The sequence below is a fragment of the Cupressus sempervirens genome, chromosome 11 (assembly GCF_028749045.1).
Source record: "Cupressus sempervirens isolate cs-2001-9-10 chromosome 11, ASM2874904v1, whole genome shotgun sequence".
Taxonomy (NCBI): domain Eukaryota; kingdom Viridiplantae; phylum Streptophyta; class Pinopsida; order Cupressales; family Cupressaceae; genus Cupressus; species Cupressus sempervirens.
In genome coordinates this window covers 122,145,338-122,168,790 of record NC_143128.1, presented here as the reverse complement: position 1 = coordinate 122,168,790, position 23,453 = coordinate 122,145,338, and the positions used below count along the sequence as shown (strand labels likewise).

Here is a 23,453-nt window from a genome sequence, read left to right as displayed (position 1 = left end):
GTGCGACTTCCAACTACTTATGGTTCTCTAGTAGCATGAATAACATGCTTAAACATATAATGTGATACTCCAAATGCTTCATTACTTCTTCAAGTTCTATAATTCAAATATTGGTATAGATATCTTTCCTCATTGCATATATTTTACGCTGTCAATATAGAAGGTGCAAATTTGTCAAAGCATATGTATTAATCGTAGCATGATATTAAGTACTTAGTGTCATATTGGAGACTTTGACCTCTTATTCTTGAGCTTAAATGCCCAAAGATATAATAATATAACACGAAAACTTAACAATAAAATATGAGTCATCCTATTAGATTACAAATGCATTTTTAGGACAAAAATTTAATAACAAAATATGAGCCATACTATTAAAGCACAAGTGCATTTCTAGGCAAAAATTAATGTATTCACAATGTTAATTAAGAACTATTTAACCTTATTTGCACTCAACTCATCTGCACCTCTACAACCATTATACGTGAAAACTATTACCGCATTGGGTCTCTTGTTCTTTGAGGGATTGATTCCTAATTGTCAAATTGTTTGCGTCCTAATTGTCAAATTAAATCATCGCAAGCTCCCGTTTTTTAGTTTTGCTGTATACCAAGCGAGGGTCATGCAGGGGAGATGCTCGGTCTGCACATGTTCATCGTAATAGCATCGGGAACAGAAAAAGGGCGAGCGAGGAAATGACGAGTTTCATTATGAAGGAAACTTTGGCGTGATAAAAATAAAGAATATAACATTGCTTTTGCACCCTTTTACGTGCAGATAAATATATAAAAATCCGGGCATCTCTGAAATTTCTTCGGCTGTATGTTGCGGCGGATCAAATATTTATCGACTCTAAATTAGGGACATTCAGCTGTCTAGAGGGTTTAATGGCTTCCTCGGGCATGCATGTTGTTTCCGGTAAATTCAGAAGTGATATTGTTTGCTGCAATGACAAGCGCAGTGGGCTATTTCCCCTTAATCGTAAGCAGAATCGGAGAAGTCTAAGAGTCAAGGCAGGAAGAGGTGCTGCTGGGCTTACGTACAAAGATGCAGGTGTTGACATTGATGCCGGCACAGAGCTGGTGAAAAGGATCTCAAAAATGGTGCCTGGCATCGGCGGATTCGGAGGACTCTTTCCCTTTGGTATATATCGTAATGTTTGCTTCTCGTTTTTAGTTTTGCAGTCCTTTACAGTTCGATTGACGTTTTATTGCTGTTTTTCGTTTCGAGAAGTAAATAATTTATTACCAAACTCAGTCTTCATTCTATATTCTGATTTCCATCTAAAAATTAAAAATTCTCCTTTTTTAATTGGCAGTATCGCCTTCAGCTACAGACATCTCTACTTAGTTTACTTTAACACACAACAGCTTTATAGTTTTCTCGCAAAGAAAAGTATGAGTAACAAGATTCAGTTGCTGTTCCTCCCCAAGAAGTCTGCATGTAAGAACAGTTGTTCTGATGATTCTTCTCGAGTCCTTATAACTTGCCTTACACCGAACTCTAATGTCTGAGCCATCTGTTGCTTTTATCAATTGACTTACAATGCCATAAAAATGAGAACGGAACTCCATTAATCATTAGTTTTCTTTAATTCTGGCATCCTCCTGTAAAGTTGTTTTCTTTTCAGAAACTTCTAAATGTGGAGTCTAGTGTTTCTTATTTTTGTAAACATTGGTACTCAAAATGATCCTTCCATTGCATTTGTCGTACCCTTCTCCACTGCTCACTTTTCTCTAGTGTATATGTTGCGAAAACACTTTCCAAGCCCGTCCAAAGCCAAGAAGCTCTTTAAGAGCAAGAGCATTCCATATTTTCAGCACTTGAGATACCCGCCCTCCTTGTTCAACATCTGCCAGATGTAATTCCAAAGTCACATGTTCTTTTGTAAGGCTTTTCTTAGTAGGACTAACATGTTTCTTAACTTGTTGCCTACGATTCATCAATCTCGACGATGTGTTGATTATTTTCTTTTGCACACATAAATCCTTCTGCTTGGTAAACAACTTTTTAAACTTGTTACTGAATGTAACCTTCCAAACTGTGTTATTGAGCAAGATGGAATCCTTATTTAATAGATCATTAACATTTTTCATTACTTTTACCATTCTACTGTCTACATTTAAATCTGAAAAGAACTTTCTCTAAATTGCACTCTCTGCAATCTCCTTCCTCATGGAATTTCTTTTAACAAGCACAGAGCCAATTCCACTAGTCCCAAGACAGAATCGTGCACACATTAAAGCAGTATTTGCATGTCTCCAATCTGAAAGGAAACCAATTTTGTTGGTTGTAACAATAGACATGATAATGTCCATTCCTCCACCAAATCCATAGGCTGAGCTCTCTGTTGATGTTCCTTTAGCATTAGAATCAACTAAGGCATCCTCCATAACATGGCAACTTCGAAAATTTATCACTTGCTGCAATGGCTCTCCTTTTGATAGGTTAGTGTATGGTACTTGTATTGGAACATGTTAATGTTTTGACCAGAAATGAAGATAAACAGCAATAAAAAAAATAATGAAAAGTAATACACAACAATTTATCTTGAGAAAACCCTCCAACTTGAGGGAGAGAAAACCCAGCCACACGAAAAAATCTCCTTATTGATAAATAAGCAGAAGTGTAAAATACAATATGACCAAATAGAATGAATTGATATTCAGAAACACAAAGATATCAATGTAAATCACCCGATACGAATTCCTCTTGAAGAATGTGTAAAATTGCCTTGACCCTTTGCTGTTACAAAATGAAGAACCCTTCGTAGCTCTTCAATGTCTTGTCCCTTCAAAGTGAGGACTCTTTGTTGTCTTCAATAAACGATAGATTATTTAAATATTTCAAATTAAGAAAGAAAGATAGTCCTTGACACTTGCCAAAGTTCCTCTTTAGGTTTAGACATGAAACAAGAACTAAAACATATTATGGTCGTAGCAATACAATAAATCGAACTACTGACTAATTGTTGATAATGTTAGAGTAATAAAGTATTTCCTTATTAATTAAATCAAATTGACTTAATTACAAATTCACTTATTATCTCTAGGTTACTTAAGCTAAACTTTGGGCATATAATAATTAATTATTCTATTAATTATTATCATGCAACCTAGGTTACTTACATGTTAGGGTTTTGATCTCCTTTGATAAGAATTAATCTCTTTGTAATTTATTCATTCACTTTTGATATTAGTAATTTCTCTTTTTTGCTTATCAAGAATGTCTCATTTGTGAATTTGGGAATTCCAGCCTCCATAGCTTTTGCTTCTCTCTTTCTGTGACAAGTGTTTGAATGCAGGTGATTCTTAGGAGCTGTGGGGTTGATCTTTCATCAACTTCAACATAGTATCAGAACTCCAGATCTTCATGCCCCTGTTCTGTTTATGAGAAGCTTGGCTTGGCTTTCAGATTTGTATTTTTTAGGGGGTTTCGGTTCTTTAGAGTTTTTTGTATGGGATCTAAGGGGTCACCTTTTTTTTTTTTTTTTTTTTCAGTGCATTTTGAGCCTAAATGGACCTCACCATTGAGCTCAGAGTGGCCGAAAACCCCTATTTTCATATAAAATTTGTCCAATTTGGACACACTTGGAATTTGAGGCAAAAAAATATTGCTCCCAAATTATGCATGTTTCCTGAGGCGGGATTTGATGATTTTTGATACAAAAATCGAGATTTTTCAGCATGAAATTCGAGATTTTTCAATATGGAATTCAATATTTTTTGGCATGCAAATTAAGGCGATTTTGGTACGAAATTGACATGCTTCCCAAGGTGATTTCTGGTATTGGTTGGCACACTTTTTGATGCATTTGACATGGATCCCGAGGCGGTAATTTTTTTGTTTTCCCATTCTCACGCTTTTTTGACCTACATGTGTTTTTTTGGGCATAACTTGCTCATCCAGACTCCATTTTTCACAAACGAGATATTGTCGAAAAGCTGATTTCAAGCCTGTCGTGATGGTAGAGTTTATTTGGACTTTTGATGCTGTTTGGTTGGTGGTTTATGCAGTCAAAGTCAAAGGTTCTATTTCACACTCCAAGTTACATATCTCGAGACATTCTATGTTCCAAATTCTGCTCTAGGCACATCCCATTCAGATTTTTGCCTTTTTGCATTCAGATGGATATCTTGGCTTTTCAAGGTCTGAGGATTGATTTTGTTGATTTAGATAATTTTTCATGGGTTTTACTATCTCTTGTATTAGCCTAATGTCTCTTTTAATCTTTGTTGACATCCTTTTGTAGTATTTTTACAAATGCACTGAGATAAAGTGCCACTATATTGCATTTCGAGATCTTGCACATCTTTGTGTTTTATTGTACTCGCACTATATTATAAAGTTCTTTGTGTTGGCCATATTCGCCATCTTTCTTTTTCAAGTGAGTGTTCCTTCCACGACATTAGCCTCATGGTGTGTCGATGACATGTACCATTATAGGTGTTTGTACTTCTTTTGCACTCTCGATGTTCTTGTGATAGAGGGCCACACCACTCTAACAACTCAGAACCAAGAATGCAACAATATGAAGACAATTTTATTATATTTGAAGATCCTTACAACACCTACAAGATGATATCATAGATATGACTTCTTCAAAAAGAAGTTTACAATTTCTTCAACATAAGAGAAATCCCAAATAAGAGTCTTCACACCAAGAGCTTCACCAAGAATTTCTAATTTAAGAGCTACACCTTTAGAGTTTTCACACCTTGAAGTCTTCACGCCTTCTAGCTTCTACTTCTCAAACTTCATTAGAAATGCTCATATGCCTTGCTTAAATAGGCACATACCACCCCATGCATGGCTTATCCACAACCTTCTAGAATTCCTCCTACACAATATCCACAACCTTCTAAAACTTCCATAACCTTCTAGAATTACAACTAAGCACCACCATGTGGCCCAATTAGAAAATTACATTTCCTTTATGGATCACAACAAATATTAAATGCAAGATTTAAGAAACTTTCCACAAGCTTCTAAGATGCCACCTACACACCTTGATTAATGTAATGACAACTATTTATTTTTATTTTTTTTCTTTTTATGCCACCTATGCACCTCGAAAATAAAAATCCTCTTTTCCTTTCTTTTTCTTTTTTTTTTTTATTATTATTTCTCCTCTAATTTTCGTCACTTTCTCTCTCCTCCAGATTTTTTATTTTATTTTTTTTAATTTTAAATTTTACATTCAACATGTCTCCCCTTTATTTTGGATGCAAGATGCTCCTGCATTAGACTCCCCAGGTCCGAAAAGATGTTCTAATCGCTGGAAGAACATCTTTCGGGATTCAATACATAAATCCCAAACTGGTTCTTCACATATATGTCCTCCAAATCTTCAACTTGCACACTCTTTCCCTTGTTTTTCGTCTTCTCCTTTACATCCACCACAGGTGTTCTATAGGTTTGCTTCCCATGCTGATTTTCAATCTTCTCAAAATCTGCCAACTCAACTCGACTGCCAACACTCAGGTTTCTCCTACCGAGCGCTTCATTCTGCAAAGGAATTAAAGAAAACTTCCTACCACCTTTCTCAATAGTAAACACATTCCTAACACAATCATGTATAGCCCTGCAATCATACTGCCAAGGTCTACCAAGTAACACATGACAACTGTTCATATCCACAATATCGCACAATACTTGATCCTTATACTGCCCAATCTGAAAATCAACAAGACATTGCTCTCTCACTTCCAAAGCATGCTCACCTTGCAACCAGCCAATTCTATAAGGACAAGGATGTCTCAATCTCTTCAAACCAAGTTTTTGAACCATCTCCTCAGCAACAAGGTTATCAGTACTACCACTATCTATAATCACCTTGCAAACTTTCCCACCAGACTTACAACAAGTTTTGAACAAACTAGTCCTTTGACAAGAATCCAATGTCTTCTTACCCATTAGTACTCGCCGAGCCAACAAACTTTCTCCTTCCTCAGGCTGATTTTCCTGGACTTCAACCTCATTCACAATAGTAGCTGTCCTACCAATAGAACATTCAAAAGATCTATGCCCTTCTTGACCACACTTGAAACAATTACCTCTGAATACACCTCCACCTGTCCTTCTTCTTTGTTCAATAGGTTTTGGTTCACCTTCTGCTTTTGGTTTAGCTTGTACCGAACTATCTTGCTTCTCCTTCCCTCGGGAACTACTTTGATTCTTCCTCTTTAGCTTCTCCTCTGCTCTCAAAGCATACTGATAAGCATCCTCAACTGTGGAAATATTCAACATACTAACCTCATCTTGAATATTGAATCTCAAACCATTGATATACCGTGCTACCTTCTCCTTTGATAGTTCTCTATGCCCAGATCGAATAGTCAACTTGTAGAACTCCTCAGTGTAATCCTTCACAGTCATATCCTTCTGTTTCAGATTCTGCAACCTCTTAAACAATTCAAGTTCATAATCAGCCGGAATGAACTTTGCCTTTAACTTAGTCACCATCAATTTCCATCTAGTGATCTTCATTTCACCTTCCTCTTCTCTGTCTCTTTGCAGTTCCTTCCACCAAAGAGCAGCATGTCCCTTCAACTTAGTTTGTGCCAACCTTACTCTCAATGGATCTTCAATACCCTCAAGCTCAAAGTAGTCCTCTAATTCACCAATCCAATCAATTAGGTCTTCAGGATTCAAAGTACTTGAAAAATTAGAAACCTCCATCTTATGCTTCAGCTTCAACTGAGATCCAGGTCGAGCAAACTGACTAGCCCTAATTCCAATAGGTCTCTCCTCATGATCACTTCTATCCTCACTAGTAGCTTCAAAGTCTTCAGCAACTTCATCATATCTGTCTTCAGTACCCACATGCCTAGGTACACCACCCAAAGCACTCACAATTTCAGCAATCATGTCACTCTTTATCAATGCAATCTCTGATTTGACCTCTGCTCTTATCTTTTTTAAGATTCTTTCTTCCATCTCTTCACTAAGGTCATCATTTTCCTTGGGGTCCAATCTTCTTGGAGGCATCTTCCAAAAATTTAGCAAACCCTAAACAAATCCACCAAATCTAAAAGATCAATCAGCCACAAGATCAACCTTCTTTGCAAATCCTGGTGTAAACTGCCTCACGTTCGGCGATCTGTCCACACCCTCAGGAACTCCCGCTCTGATACCACTTGATAGAGGGCCACACCACTCTAACAACTCAGAACCAAGAATGCAACAATATGAAGACAATTTTATTATATTTGAAGATCCTTACAACACCTACAAGATGATATCATAGATATGACTTCTTCAAAAAGAAGTTTACAATTTCTTCAACATAAAAGAAATCCCAAATAAGAGTCTTCACACCAAGAGCTTCACCAAGAATTTCTAATTTAAGAGCTACACCTTTAGATTTTTCACACCTTGAAGTCTTCACGCCTTCTAGCTTCTACTTCTCAAACTTCATTAGAAATGCTCATATGCCTTGCTTAAATAGGCACATACCACCCCATGCATGGCTTATCCACAACCTTCTAGAATTCCTCCTACACAATATCCACAACCTTCTAAAACTTCCATAACCTTCTAGAATTACAACTAAGCACCACCAGGTGGCCCAATTAGAAAATTACATTTCCTTTATGGATCACAACAAATATTAAATGCAAGATTTAAGAAACTTTCCACAAGCTTCTAAGATGCCACCTACACACCTCGATTAATGTAATGACAACTATTTATTTTTATTTTTTTTCTTTTTATGCCACCTATGCACCTCGAAAATAAAAATCCTCTTTTCCTTTCTTTTCTTTTTTTTATTTTTTTATTATTTCTCCTCTAATTTTCGTCACTTTCTCTCTCCTCTAGATTTTTTTTTTTTTTTTTTTTTGTTTTTTTAAATTTTAAATTTTACATTCAACATGTCTCCCCTTTATTTTGGATGCAAGATGCTCCTGCATCATCTTGGTTCTTTTTGCAAGATATATTACATTCAGTTTCAGTGTTCATGTCTTACCTCTCAGCATTATAGGGGGGTTATGTTGGTTCTATTGCTTTTTTAGTTTGATGGAGTGAGCTATGTATTCAGCATTTAATCCTATGTACTAGGCGAATTCAATGGCTGGATACCTATGCATTTCGTTGAGATGAATCATTTACCATATAGACATTGTTTTATTCCTATTTTTGGAGGCCATGAAGATACTTTCCATATTCGATTGATCAACTCTTTAGACTTAGTCTTCTCTATAGAAGTTGATGAAAGCCAACTTCACAGTGCGTCAAGATCACCTGCATGCAAATAACCTACTGAAGAGAAACTGAAGAAGGAAGGAACAAGCGCTTGAAGCAACAAAGAGAAATTATATTGCAACAATGTGAAAATGAAATTGCTGTACAAAAATGCAAAGGAAGACCCTGTTTATAAAGGCCTCTAGGAAGCTTGTGGAAAAAGCTAGAAAGTGCTAAGAGATAAGTATGACAACTAAGCATACGTCCACAAAAGGTGGGATATCCTCGATCAAGGTGAGAAGATAAGTAACTTAGATAGGAACAAACTCCTGTGTTGTCAACAACTCCGAGACTACAATAACTAAATGCATTAACCTAAGTAAACTTAAGTAAAGTGTAAATAATAATTATTTACTCTAACACCCCCCCTTAAGTGCAACTTAGGGGAATGCACTTAAGTTTACAACAACTAAGATGAAATGCAGAATGGGTCCCTGCAATAAGGCCATGTTAGGTACCCATGTACAAATGCAAAGAAATGCAACTTCTGAAAATGGGGAAAGAGGGAAAACCTCATGGGCAAAACCCTCCCGCAAAAAGAGGTAAGTACAAACATGCTGAAAAAAAACAAGGAAGGCCTCAACAAGAACCCCCAAGGACAACTTCCACCAGAAATGTTTCAAGAGACTCTCTCAAAACCATAAGTACAACTAGCCCCCTTATGAGAGATAGAAAAGACACCAAAGCCCCCCTAGAATAATGGAGCCCCTGGAGAAAGAATCAAACCAATGAAACTCCAATGCAGAGGAAACAAGGGAACAAAACAAGGGAACCCCTGAATGAGAGGGAAAATTAGAAGGCCTAGCTGATGCTCAAAGGAGAAAATATGAGGATCCTGAAAGGGAATCCCCAAGGCAAGTGTGTTGATACTGTCATGAATGTCTACTGTAGAATCCGCAACAAGTGCTCCTGGAGTTTGGATGAATGGAGCTAGAGGATCAAGCAGAACAAAAGAATCCTGCTGAAGAGAAAAGACCTCAATTGGATGTGGTGTAGAAGTCAAAACAGGGATCTCAGGAACAATACAAAGTTTCAAGTATCTTGACTGCACCACACGATGCTCCTGCAAGAGAGAAGTGTGCTCCGACAATGGAGATGGTGGACCAAAGTGCGAGGTGTAGAGATGAGTGGAAGGATCAACTACGCCTGTAGCAATAAGACCTCCTGTTGCACGATCCCGAATGAAGACTGAATCAGCTGTGAACTCAACTGTCTTCCCTGATCCACTACGTGTAATCTGAGAAATCAAGAGAAGGTTTGCAGACAAAGATGGAACATACAATACATCATTGAATATACCATCCTGGATGCGAATTGAACCTTTCCCACAGACTGGTAGGGCAGTGTTATTCCCCATCAGAATATGAGGAATGTGAGAAGCCTCAATAGTAGAGAAGACACCTTGAGAAGACGTCATATGGTGAGAAGCACTTGAATCTAGTATCCAAGGAACCTGTGAAGGAGATGCAATGGAAGCCTATAATGCATGACCCTTTCCAAGATCCGGTGTAGATGTTGAAGAGGTGGAAGAAGCCTGAAAAGAAGACCCTTGTGAGGTAGAAGAGGATGAAGAGGAAACAATGCTCTTCTGAAGGAGAGCTTGCAAATCAACAATCTGTTTCTCATAGCCATCAAATCTCTTCTGAAAACAACATGACTCATCATGAGATCCCTTCTAACAATAGGAATAGGTAGGAGTCTCAGTCTTCTTTTTCTCCTTCTTAGAAGAAGATGATGAACCAGTAGAGTGTTGAGAGGAGGAATCAAATATTTGCTTTGGCTTCTGCTCCTGTGTATCCTTGGCAAGCAATGCTTGTGAGTGTGATCTTGTAAGTGAATCGATCTGAGTGATCTTGGACTGCTCCCGTATCAACCAATCACAAAATGTCTCAAAAGAAGGCATCTGATGTCTGGTATTGAAGGCATCCATAGTGGAGTAGAAAGTGGAAGAAAAGATCTGATATTGTCCTCGCAATTTTGAGAGTATCAAAAAGATACACTCATCATCTGTTTTGTTTTTCTCACACCCCTGCAAAACTGCGCACAGAGATTTGAACTTCATCAGGAAGTCTTCAATGGTGGGAAAGCTGTCAGGTGTTAAAGAAGTCAACTTTGCATCAAGTTGCAATGCCCATAATTCATTCACTATGCCAAACAGGTTGTGAAACTTGGTCCAAATAGCCCAAGGAGTGGTCAAACCATCTAAGTGAAATAGTAGATTGTCTGAAATGTTCAGTGCAATCAATCCCATGGCCTCATCCATTTTGTTTTTATGTTGAAGAACCTCAAAGGGGCGCTGCATAATAGGTTGGTTCTCATCCAGACATGACCATAGACCTCGTGACATGAGAAGCTTAGTCATTTGTGCTTTACAGGTGTAATAGTTGTGTGGCATGAGCTGGGTCACTGAAGGATTCGACATTGAGAGAACAAGACAGAAGTAGAAGGGTCTTATTCTGAAGTCAATTATAGAAAAGAAAATGCCCCCCCCCCCCCCCCCCAACTGATAAATGTATCCCTCAAATACCAAAGAAAACAACTATAGAAAGCATAAAGACTAAGAAAAGAACCTGGATTCCGGATGCAAAGATGGAGGAAACAGAAGCCTCTACTTCAACGCCAAAAATGGGAGCTCAAACAAACTCGGAATGAAATGAAACCAACACCATTGTCTCCGTCTTTGAACTAGCTTTCTCACACTTCTTTCAGATTGGAAAAATACTTCCGTATGTTCAAGTTATGGCCAAAAAACTAATTGCTGCTCCAAAAGACAAGCTCACTGGAAAAATACAGGCACGACAAAAAATTTGATGGCTGTATGGCCATCAAGAGGATGCGCCGAAAAAAATCCGACTGCCAAAATGCTAACGTCAGCAGCCAGAAAATGACATCAACAGGGGGTCCCAGGGTGATGACGACAACCGGTCGGAAGATGATGTCACACCGGGAAATGCTAACGTGGCTGGCTGGAAAAGCTAACGTGGCAACCAAGAAATGACGTCACACACTGAAAAGATGATGTCAGCAGTCACAGGTGCTCCGGTGGTGGTGCCGCTATTGGAGGTGGTGCCTGGGCGGAGAATTGCAATGGCGCAACCGATGGTGGCGGCGCTCAAGTGGGTCAGCGGTGGCGTTGAAGTGGTGTGGCGGTGGCTACGGAGCGGAGGTTGTAGGCTGGGGGCGCCATGCTGCTGCTGCTAGTGACGATGGCACCGAGGCGGCACATTGGCCATGTGGTGGTGGTACTGTGGTAGCAGCATCCCCTTTTTTAAAAAAATTTAAAAGAAAATTGCAGTAAATGCGTTCGTATAGCCCGTACGACCTCTCGGGGGGGCTAAAAAAATTGCCAAACGCCAAAAATGAAAAATTATATATGAATCTTGACTGTAACCAACCTTCTGAACTCAATGGCAGTGTCCGTTTAGGCCCAAAGTGCCTTGAAAAATCGCTCTTGCTCCCGATTGAAGAAAAAATCACAAATAAACTAGGGTTTGTCTCCGAATCGTGGCTTTAAAAATTGTTCAAACCAGGAAGCAACAGGGAGGCTCTGATACTATGTAGAAGTTGATGAAAGCCAACTTCACAGTGCGTCAAGATCACCTGCATGCAAATAACTTGCTGCAGAGAAACCGAAGAAGGAAGGAACAAGAGCTTGAAGCAATAAAGAGAAATTATATTGCAACAATGTGAAAATGAAATTGATGTACAAAAATGCAAAGGAAGAGCCTGTTTATAAAGGTCTCTAGAAAGCTTGTAGAACAAGCTAGAAAGTGCTAGGAGATAAGTATGACAACTAAGCATACATCCACAAAAGGTGGGATATTCTTGATCAAGGTGAGAAGATAAGTATGACTTAGATAGGAACAAACTCTCGTGTTGTCAACAACTACTAGACTGCAATAACTAAATGTATTAACGTAAGTAAACTTAAGTAAAGCGTAAATAATAATTATCTACTCTAACATTCTCTACCAGGTCATGTTCTATATAGTGGAGGTTCTTTAGATCAACAATTTGATAGTGTTTGCAGCTTCATGCTTCAGTGGTGTTCTTCATGATTATCTTTTGTTCCTATCTTTTAGGACATTCCCTAGTTTGGAGGCTTCTTCAGTCCTTCATTAGTTTCTTTCGGCATGTTCTCCACCTCTTTTTGGAGTTAGGTTTTTCCCATGTGGTTTTCTCTATTTCTCCTCTTTTCAGAGATTTGGTTGTGCTTGGATACCTCATCAAGCTTTGTTGTCGGGACCCAAATTTACTTTCAGTAGTAGTTTCTATGTTTTTAGCTAATCCCTAGGTTTATCTTTAAGGGGGGTGTTAGAGTAATAAAATATTTTTTTATTAATTAAATCTTATTGATTTCATTATTAAGTCACTTATTATCTCTAGTTTACCTTAGCTAAACTTTGGGCATATAATAATTAATTATTTTGTTAATTATTATCATGCAACCTAGGTTAGTTAGGTTAGTTACATGTAAGGGTTTTGATCTCTTTTTATAAGGATTGATCTCTTTATAATTTATTCATTCACTTTTGATATTAGTAATTTCTCTCTTTTGCTCATCAAGAATGTCTCATCTATAGATCTAAGAATTCCAGCCTCCATAGCTTTTGCTTCTCTCTTTATGTGACAAGTGTTTGCATGCAGGTGATTCTTGGGAGCTGTGGGGTTGGTCTTTCATCAACTTTAATAGATACATGTTTCATTAATCAGTGATGAACAATGTTGGTTGAGAGCTGATCCCAACTTCCGTAGGTGTAGATGCAGGATTATATACAGTTATATGGAATTTTGCTAAAATAGATTTGGCATAATTAGTTTGTAATACTTAGATCTTATTTTTAGTCTGCAGAAATTCTTCAAGAAAACAATATTGCTTATAAATAAAGTTATCAATATAAACTTTTGAACATGTTTTATTGATAAACATCTGCACAAAAGGTGTTGTGATTACATATAAAGTTATAAACAGTACTCATTAACATGTATATGTCCAATGAACTTATCCAGTTGCATTTATCTTGACATGCACGCGAAAGGAAGTCCAATGGTGCACCTATGTGTTACCTCAATCATGTTCCTACAAGCTGCCTGAACAATTTTTCTTGCTATTTTTCACATAAGCAACATTTACAACCACCTTAGTGACATCAGTGATATAGTATTTCATGTTAAAATTAAGTATTATTGTCATCCAGTGAATCAAACAAGTTTTTATCTGACTTTTTGGTATTTTTCATTGTTGTATTTTGGACTATACACATTTTAATTCTGCACAGTTGCATTTGATAGTCATGTCTTAACCAACAACTTTTTGGCCCCATTAATACGAATCAAAATTTTGACTGTATTTGTTTTGCTTAAACTGGTTAATAACATGATTTCTATTTTTTCAAGAATAATATTCATATCAAAAAATTGGAAGCTTGTAGCAGTCCCAAACTATTACTTTCAATGAGACTGTATAGCACTAAGTTCTGAATTTTTATTTGCAGTTCCTGCTGAGGAAATTACAGAATGTGCTTATCCACAAAATCACTAGATAATTATGTGATAGCCAAAATCCAAGCACATGAACACATGATTACAGAGTTATCTGTTCTAACCATAGTTACAATAAGATGGGGATAGATACCAGTTCGCCATTTTCAAAAAGAGTTGGATACAGGCACTTGTAGATTGCAGAACGAAAACAGTATTAATCTATAAATTTGAATTTGGGAAGCTTAGTTAAGCAAAGGACATGCAACTTTAAAGAGTTTAAAATACTATAAACGTGAAAATTTAACATTTTAATGTATTGAAATGGATGTTAACCAAATTAAGAGGTTATTTCTGTTGATATTTGATAATGATCAGCTGGGTATAAGTGAATAAATTTAAATAATAATCACTTAGAGATGACAAATAGGGCCTGTTGCAGGAAAGCTATTATTTTAGAGAATGTAGAGCCCTTGCATATGACCATAATAAATTTAGAAATTTTTAATGCATTTACAATTTTACATATCTCTTGTGTTTCTCTTCATGCTACTACCTCTTTGGGATTTTGAGAAAACAATTATCTCCTACAGAAAACTTGTTATCTTGCTTGCATGAAAAATTACAAGTCTATTTGTATATTTGTTTTCTTTAGATTATTAGTGTATTAGGGGAAAGCTATTATTTTACAAAATGGTATGGCCCTTGGAGATGACCATACTCTCAATAAATTTAGATTTTTTTAATGTATTTACATATTTTATGCTGTGTTATTGTTTCTCTTCATGCTACTATCTCTTTGGGATTTGAGAAAACAAGTATCTCCTACAGAAAACTTGTAATTTTGTTTGCATGAAAAAATACAAGTCTATTAGTGTATTCTTCAAGTGCTTTACATATCAGCACTTAAAGAAAATCCATGTAATTGATATAATGTATCTGAGAAATCTTAATCGGATGCATCCCACTTTTCAAGGGATGCTTCTAAGTCACACAAAGTCTCCTTATGTCTGGAGATGGTGTCATATGGTCGTCCAAGACGAGAATGCATTCTAACATGAGAGATGAGTAACATGGGCTAAGGTACAAGTCTTTGGGTAACTATGGTCAGACGTCATTTTTGACTGGGGGGAACTTGATTTATGTATGGGTGTGCCGAAAATGAGCTACTATGGTTTTGTTTGTATAAAGGACCAAGTTCACTTACATTTTGAGTTCTTGTTATTCTACAAAGGGCTTTATTACAAAATAATATTTTATTTGTTGACGCTTTTTCTTTAAACACTTATGTTGATAAATTACAGACTGCTATATCTTAATCAGTAAATTTGTATTGGTTAACTTTGATCTCCTTCGGGCTGAAACAGGAGATTCATATCTCGTAGCTGGCACAGATGGAGTTGGAACTAAGTTGAAGCTTGCATTTGAAACCGGCATACACGATACAATCGGGGTTGATCTGGTTCGATATTTCTTCATTGCTTTTTATAGGCTTGCTGGTGTAACTTTAATTTAAACAAAATATTGATTTCTTGATTTAGTGGGTTAAATTGTGTATCTCCCCAGGTAGCTATGAGTGTAAATGATATCATAACATCTGGAGCAAAGCCATTATTTTTCCTAGATTATTTTGCTACCAGTAATCTTGATGTTGACCTGGCTGAAAAGGTAACACACTTAATGGAAAATAAACAAATTTTTAACAGGTTTTTATATTTGCTTTTGAGTTAAAATTTATTATACCTGTTTCCTATGTCACAGTTTCCGGGAAAATTGGATTTGCTTTTATTAATCGTCAATCTGCTTCTTTGGGACAATATGATTCTTTTTATATTTATTACTTTATGTGACCTTTCAGAATTACTGTATTGGTTTTGTTTTAAAGGTTATCAGAGGGATTGTCAATGGCTGTCAGCAATCGGATTGTGTTCTTTTAGGTGGTGAGGTACACATTTTCCTTTCTGAGAACGTGTGATTATAACAAATTATGATAAAATCCATGTGGTGCTATCGATACATATAATCTAGTCAATCAAACTTATTTCACATATATTCATATTACTATTTGAATAAATGCAGTAATCCTAGTGTTAATCTACTGTAGCTTCTAACTTGCCTGTGAAACTGTGTTGCAATATTTGTTTATGTAACAGACAGCAGAGATGCCAGGATTTTACACTGAAGGAGAATACGATCTTAGTGGTTTTGCTGTTGGTGCTGTTAAGAAGGATGCCGTCATAGATGGCAAGAAAATTACAGTTGGTGATGTTCTAATTGGGCTTCCGTCAAGTGGGGTACATTCAAATGGATTTTCGCTTGTCCGAAGGTTTGTTGCTCCTTCTGTATAGAATGTTGTGTTTTGTAAAATCTTGTTTGCTTACTTGTATATAATTATTCGGAGAGGTTTACCTACAATGACAGCAAGAGGTTCGTAATGGAGTATGTGGATAACAAAAATCCCTTAACTTAAATTTCATGGTTATTTACATGTTGAAGTCTTATCACACCTAGTTGTGGGTGGTGACAGTGTGATCTTTATTTTTAAGATTATTTAGCGGGGGTTGGTTATAGGGCCCCTATGTTATAATATATAGTCCACTAATATAACTGAGAGGGGGGTGGGGGCTGAATCAATTATCCAACTATTATCTCAATTATCAACTTTATTAAATCTTAACCATATGAGCAATATAATCACAAACCATAACAAGATACTCATGCACAATAACACTAGATATGTTAACTAGGGAAACCCTTGATTAGAGGGAAAACCCCGATGGGGATGGTACCCACAAGATAATGTACTAATATAAATATTCCTTGTAAGAGGATGACCCCTGTTAGAAATCTATGAAATACGTTCAATACATATCAGTCCTTGTTAGGAGACTTTGAATCCCTATTAAGAGATTCCGACTTTGTTAGTTGTAGGAGGCAGATGGACCCACTGTCCAAATAACTTCACGAGCAAGACCAATGAACTCACTATCCAAATGATCTTTGTATTATTCCTTGCAGAATAATAGAATTGAATTGTACCACTCCTTCCTCTTTCTCTATCCCGTCAACCGGACTTCTGTTCCATTTGATCTTGTTACCAGATCACAAACTTTGCATCCAATAATCTCTTGGATTGCTTACTCGCATTCACCAAACACTTTGCTCTTGAATACTTAGCAATTCCTTGATACACTTTACAAAGAAGGAAAACATCTTTCCTTTATACCATATCTTCAAAATAATTCCTTGAGTTGGCCTTGAGACTTTCCAAATTCATTATATTAAGATGATTAATTAATTCACAATTACAATAGCACTTTTGACTCACAGTCTATACAACTTCTCACACGTGTGACTTTAGGGCTTGCGCACTCGCTGACGTCACCATCAGACTGTCTTCGGTGACTATCTATCTGCACATCTCCAGAATATATCTCTGTTAGAAGATATAATGCAATCATCAAAAATTGCCTCTCAAGTACTCTGTCTCTTTATTGCTCTCTGTAAATCAGGCATATTTGTACGTCTTCGACTTACTTTATGCGCATTGAACCTTAACATCAGGACATAGTGTAGAACATGTCCTTAACCATGCATCACCTGACAATCAAAACTTTGTCCGTATGACTTTGATCTCTGTTTGCTACTTTGCCAGTCTTTTACAGAATTATTGCTATGTTGACATAAATGACATAGTCATGAATGCAACATGCCAATACTGCCACATGATCTCCAATGCTTAGGATACTCCCCCAAAGGAATACTATCAGCATTCATGCTAAGGGGCAGGGATATCACTTTGAACTACCCCTAGAAAACTCCTTGCCTTAATTGCAATGAAAGTCTTGGATCACTTCAAAATGGTTTCCACTTTTAATAAATTTCTAACAGTGGCTAGATTGCTGTCTGATAAATTTTGATCTCCTTTTTTTCATAAACTGAGGTAATATTTGATCTCAGACTTACGCAACTATTTGGTGACTGCCCTCTTAAGAAGTCAGATAAGTTTTGATCTCAGTTACTTCATAGACTTGGCTAATATCTAATCTCAGTTACAGTTACTTGGTGACTGCCCTCTTAAAAAGTTAACTGAATATTTATTATTTGCCTATGTGATCAGCAGTATTCATATAAATGACAAGATCATGTTTTGTACAACTCATTTTCATCCCAGTTACTTAATACACTTGTCACTTGGGTAATTGTCTTGTGGCTGCCCTCTTAAAAAGTTAACAGAATATTTGCCTTGCAATCAGCAATATATATATATATATAATATATATGACAAAATCTACTTTCTACAATTCATGAGTTAAAACTCTGTTTCATTTGCTCTCTATATCTCTATGTTATGGAAACGCCCTTAAGTTTTAATGTAAATCAGTTTTTGTCTCTTTTTCAAAAATATATTATGTTTGTTTGGAAATCTGATTTTTTCCCGATTTTGTAATTTTTTAATACTTTCCATTTTGTTTTGCTGATTAATTTCCCAAATGATTTTTTCTCCCATGGTTAAGAAATACAAATAAGTTCCCGTATAGATATTCGAATGGGTATAGAATTACCATCAGATCAAATTCTGTTCACATTCAGATTTATGTACTTGGTTTAAATGTTTGTCTAAGTTCTTTAAAGCACCCAACTGTAGCTCACTGTGCAGAGAGAGGTGGAAATTATTCACAGGCTTGTAGTTTCAGACTTGTAATTTAGATATCGTTTATGTCATTTTTTCCCGATTTTGTAATTTTTCAATACTTTTCATTTTGTTTTGCTGATTAATTTCCCAAATGATTTTTGCACCCATGGGTAAGAAATACAAATAAGTTCCCATATAGATATTCCAATGGGTATAAAATTACTATCAGATCAAATTCTGTTCACATTCAGATTGATGTACTTGGTTTTAATGTTTGTCCCAGTTCTTTAAAGCACCCAGCTGTAGCTTACTGTGCAGAGAGAGGTGGAAATTATTCACAGACTTGTAGCTTCAGACTTGTAATTTAGATTTCGCTTATGTCAACATAGACCACTTGGTTTGGGTTTCTAAACTTTTTGAGCAGATTGATCCCATCCTGGTGCAAGTTCTTCAAATTAGACCGGATCCTCTTGGACGGGATTGGGTTTTCACTGGAAAAATTGGAGACTCATCCTTCATTTTAACAGCCTCCAAAGTCCAAACTCTTTTGAAACAATTGTCCAAGTCAAGGTAGGGATCAGAAATTTATCACATTGCTCTTCCAAACTGGTTTCAATCACCCACATATCAATTCTTCTCCTTTGTTGAAATCTGTCTAAGTTTTTCACAAAAGTTGTCAGTTTGTCAATTTTTAAAATCAAAACAACACTAAACTTATCTTAAAAGAATCCTCATCAAACTGCAAACCTGAGTTTTGACAAGGCTTGGGATTCTGCATGTCCAAGTGACATATAAGGGTATATTAGAATCTTGACCAAGTGTTAGATCAGGACTTGCCAACTTTAACTCATCTCATGATCCAACTTGTAACTAGGCAACTACATAAATCTCGGACATTGCCCTGAGTAGACTTTACCAACCATGAGAGTTCAAAAAATCATCGCTAACCCTAGACTAAGTCAACGAGCTACTCTACTGCCAGCAAAATAGTGAGTCCCCATTTGCAATGGGGTGATGGTGTGAAAATGTCACAACACTATAGAACATGCCTAGTGAAGGAAGTTGATGCTTGTAGCTGTGAACCTAAATGCTATCTTTTTTAGTGCCTGGATATTACCATCACAAACTCTGTATGTGTATCTGTACACATCATAGTCCAAGGTCACTTCTAAATGTTTTGAAGAGGTTGCCTTCAGAATCAGTAGAACTGTAATGTCCAGATCTAGAATTTCTGGAAATATATGTTGTTTTTGTATTTTTTTATAACAATATTATAGAACAGCACTGGAAAATAGGAAGAAGTAATTACGAATGCTCAACAACTTCTGCATCAACATTTGTGATTGGAGCTAAATTCCATTATATCAACAGAAGAATTGATTTACAAACCCTTGATATCGAAAAAAATGTATGTAATTCTGCACTTAGGATGAAATAATAAACATGATAGTCCCAAGGACAGGCTGGATGCTGCTAGGGCAGCCTTCATCAGCGCTGTGACAATGGGCAGCAAATAACAAGTCTGTGATCTGCATCTAATGTCTAGGAAATTTTTGAAGTGCATAAACTCTGTGATCAGATCTGGAAAGTGAAACAAAACTCCAAACTGCATGACATTGGCCTGTGATCAAAACTGGTAGATGGAGGCTGCCAGGGGCAACAAACAGATGTCTGGAAAGTTCCAATAAAGTGGTTCACAATGTATTAAAGTATCCTTATGCTGGCGCCACAGTATAAAATTTGAAAAATGATGTTCTTTCCTGAAAGGGCAAGCAATACTGTATGCCCCTCTGAAAATTTACTTATAGGTGGCATGCACTATATTTGAATGCAAGTGCTTCACAAATAAGGAGAAATTCAGCAACTAGATATGTATCAGCGACAAAGCAGCAAAATATAATATATGATGATTCAACTTTAAAATCTGTTGTGATCTAAGTTGCTGGTTCGGATTCTCGTTCGGATGCGCATTTGACATTCGGGTTCAAAATTCGATAAGAAAGAAATTTGGGCTGGGTTCAGGTTCGTTTTGGGTTCGCCTATACTAGATTTCAAAAAAAAAAATTTAAAATTTGAATTTTAAAAAAATATATATATATATATATATGCTGCAGCAAACCAGTTCATACACCACTATGCTAATCTAAACTTCTAAAGCAATTTAGTAAATTCAAACACCATATATGTTAATGATTTTGTTCAAATGCCATGACAAAATGTCAAAATATGCCACCATATCAATGTTTCAGTTCAAAAACTTTAAAACAACAATGTCAAGATTACTAATCAGTAATCAGTCATAGACTCATATGTGATCAAATATCAATGTATCATCAAAAATCATCAAAGAACTCATCATCATTAGGCAGTTGCTGATTAGAAGCACAATTAGTTGTTGATGGGGACGCCCTGCAAATAAACCTCTTTGAACACCCAAAACAATGGTCGGAATGACGTGAAAGCCCAAAATCAATTGAGATATCTGTTTTTTAGCGCTGCATACACTTTATTAAAGACTTTTAGGTTGAAGGAAGCCCAAAAATACTTTTTTAAAATGTTGAAAAGTCAACACGTTTTTGGCATTTTCCCAAATTCGCTTCGAAGTCGCACCAAATTCTGCCCGGGCTCATTTTCCTCTACCAAATTTGCACCAAATTCTTGCAAATTTGACTAGGGTTTGAAATGCAGAACCCATAGGGAATTTGCCAGTAAAAAAGCGAATGCGAAACGAATTTGAACTGGCTACGAATTTGGAGGAATCAAATTTCAAATTTTGCCTTCCAGTAGCGAATGTGGTAACTTAGGTTGTGGTGTATCTTGGTATCTTCATTCAAATCAAATTTGCTCAATCAGGAAACTCCAAGAAAATGATCAGATCTGCAACTTGAATGAATTACTTGATTCAACTTAAATGCAATCTCTATATGGAGATGCCCTAAATGGAATCTAATTTTTTTGTCCCCAACATAAAAATGAAGTCCGAGAGGGTTTTCATCCTCCAAGACCTCTGAATAGCCAAGGTTTTTTATTCTTGTTTTTGGAGTTAAAAACAAACACCCCAAAGTTTAAAATGTCAAATGAAATCAAGATGATGTGTAATCAATCCAAACTCCCCTTCTTAAATGTCTCCAATTTGGGCAATGATTTAAAATCACCCTCCTTAAGTTCTTTTAAAAACAGTTAATTATAATAATATTATTAAGTTGCCTCTTAACAGTTAAAATATAATAATATTTTTAAGTTGCCTCTTAAAATTAAGATTATGGGCTCAACTTAAAATAATATTACTAATCATTTCCCTTGCGTTATCCTTTAGCCTATGTAAATGAGGATAGATTAGAGGTCTTCTCCACGTATCTAATTCTGAAAAGGAGACATGACCAAAAGAAAATACATTGGTTGGGATATTAGTGCACCATTGCAAACTTTAAATATTTATTTTGGTGAATCACCAAAATTGCCATTGCCTGAGAATCAGTAGTTTTCTGATTAATTTATATTCCTGGTGTCATCTGACTTCTCTGGAAATCAACAGCCAAGATAATACAAGTATTTCTTCTATTACGTGGAGGATGTCTTGATCTATTATTATTGGGAATTTAGGATAATTTATTATTATTGGACTGAAAGACCTAGGATGAGCAGTTTGTATGATACAATGTGTTTCTAATGGATTTCATTTCAGATAGTCTCATTAATGCATTTCCTCTTGTGATTTCTTTGTATAGATTGTGTGGCAAGTAGATAGTAGTATACTAGTATCATTTAGAGGACTTGTAATGCAAATATTGTAAATGAGCAAATCAATTGAAGCTGGTAGTATTTTTTGAGGGGCACATATCTGTTAAACAAATAGATGTGTATATTCCACATGCGCATTAGTTGTTATAAAAGCCAAGGGAATAGCTATATTTCTAGTGCATGACCATTTATTGCATATGGTTGGTATTTGAGAAGTGTGTGTACAAGTCAAACTCTTATGACATCATTGTATTTGAGAAGTTATTGCTTTTCAAGTACATGTATATTGCTTTTAAATAAATAAAACTTGTACATTAGTAGAAGTAACAAGTTATATCCTTAGGATATCGAATATTTTCTAAAATGTCGAATTTGTAATTCAATATTCATAAAATTTTGTTTTCTGGCTGGTAATGCTATGTTAGTTGGAAAATGATGCAACACCGTTATGCTTTTTGTTTGTGAAATACTCTAATAAATTGTTTTCAGGGTTCTAGAACATAGTGGCCTGTCTCTTAATGATCCACTTCCTGGAGGTGAGAATGAGCAAGTTACATTGGGACAAGCATTGATGGCTCCAACTACGATATATGTTAAGGAGGTACAATAAGATTCTTGAGTTTATTATTTTCTGATAATTGATTATCTTTGCTTCATGTAGTACATAATAAGTATTTGCTAATAGCTCTAATCTTTTGTAGGTTCTGGATGTGGTGGCTAGAGGAGGAGTGAATGGTATTGCTCATATAACTGGAGGGGGCTTCACGGACAACATTCCTCGTATATTTCCCAAAGGGCTTGGAGCCATTGTGACAACAAACACATGGGAAGTGCCTAAAATTTTTAAATGGATACAAAAGGTATTTACACACTGCTGATAATCTTAGGTTCAATTGAGAACTGGTTATAAGAATTCTTTATATATTACTGCTACTTAGCACATTGCGGGACCATGAAAATTGTGCAGACTGGAGGTATTGAGGATTCTGAGATGCGGAGGACGTTTAATATGGGTATTGGCATGGTCCTTGTGGTCAGCCAGGAAGCAGGAATGGCTATTCTTTCTGAGGGACACACAAAAGCATATATGATTGGTCAAGTTGTGGAAGGTGAAGGTGTAATGTATAATTGATTTTAGTGATCATACTTTGTTTTCTACCAATGTTTTGCAATTATTCGTTGTAAAATACATAAATTTTCCCAGTTACTAACATTTTAATGAGTACAATTTATACTTGAGTGACTAATGTTGTATAGGCGGCATATTGCTTAAATGCTTTTTGGAGTTAGAGAACTTTCAGATTTCTTTGAGTAATATATAGTTTTAAGGTTACACGGTACCATTTCATTA

General features: G+C 36.2%; 1 protein-coding gene across 1 annotated transcript; it reads left to right on the top strand.

Moving 5' to 3' along the window:
- Nucleotides 1–465: 465 nt before the first annotated feature.
- LOC149528514 (phosphoribosylformylglycinamidine cyclo-ligase, chloroplastic-like) lies at nucleotides 466–23,453 on the top strand. The gene is made up of 8 exons (XM_089809172.1): nucleotides 466–1,143; nucleotides 15,093–15,187; nucleotides 15,292–15,393; nucleotides 15,611–15,670; nucleotides 15,879–16,051; nucleotides 22,592–22,703; nucleotides 22,804–22,962; nucleotides 23,070–23,453. The coding sequence occupies exons 1-8, from the start codon at nucleotides 888–890 to the stop codon at nucleotides 23,232–23,234; spliced, it is 1,122 nt and encodes a 373-aa protein (XP_089665298.1). The 5' UTR covers nucleotides 466–887; the 3' UTR covers nucleotides 23,235–23,453.

Coding starts and splice junctions, on each gene's coding strand:
- LOC149528514 (XM_089809172.1), top strand. CDS start 888: ATGGCTTCCTCGGGCATGCATGTTGTTTCCGGTAAATTCAGAAGTGAT. Junction 1,144..15,092: donor CGGAGGACTCTTTCCCTTTG/GTATATATCGTA, acceptor GGGCTGAAACAG/GAGATTCATATCTCGTAGCT. Junction 22,963..23,069: donor TTTTTAAATGGATACAAAAG/GTATTTACACAC, acceptor AAAATTGTGCAG/ACTGGAGGTATTGAGGATTC.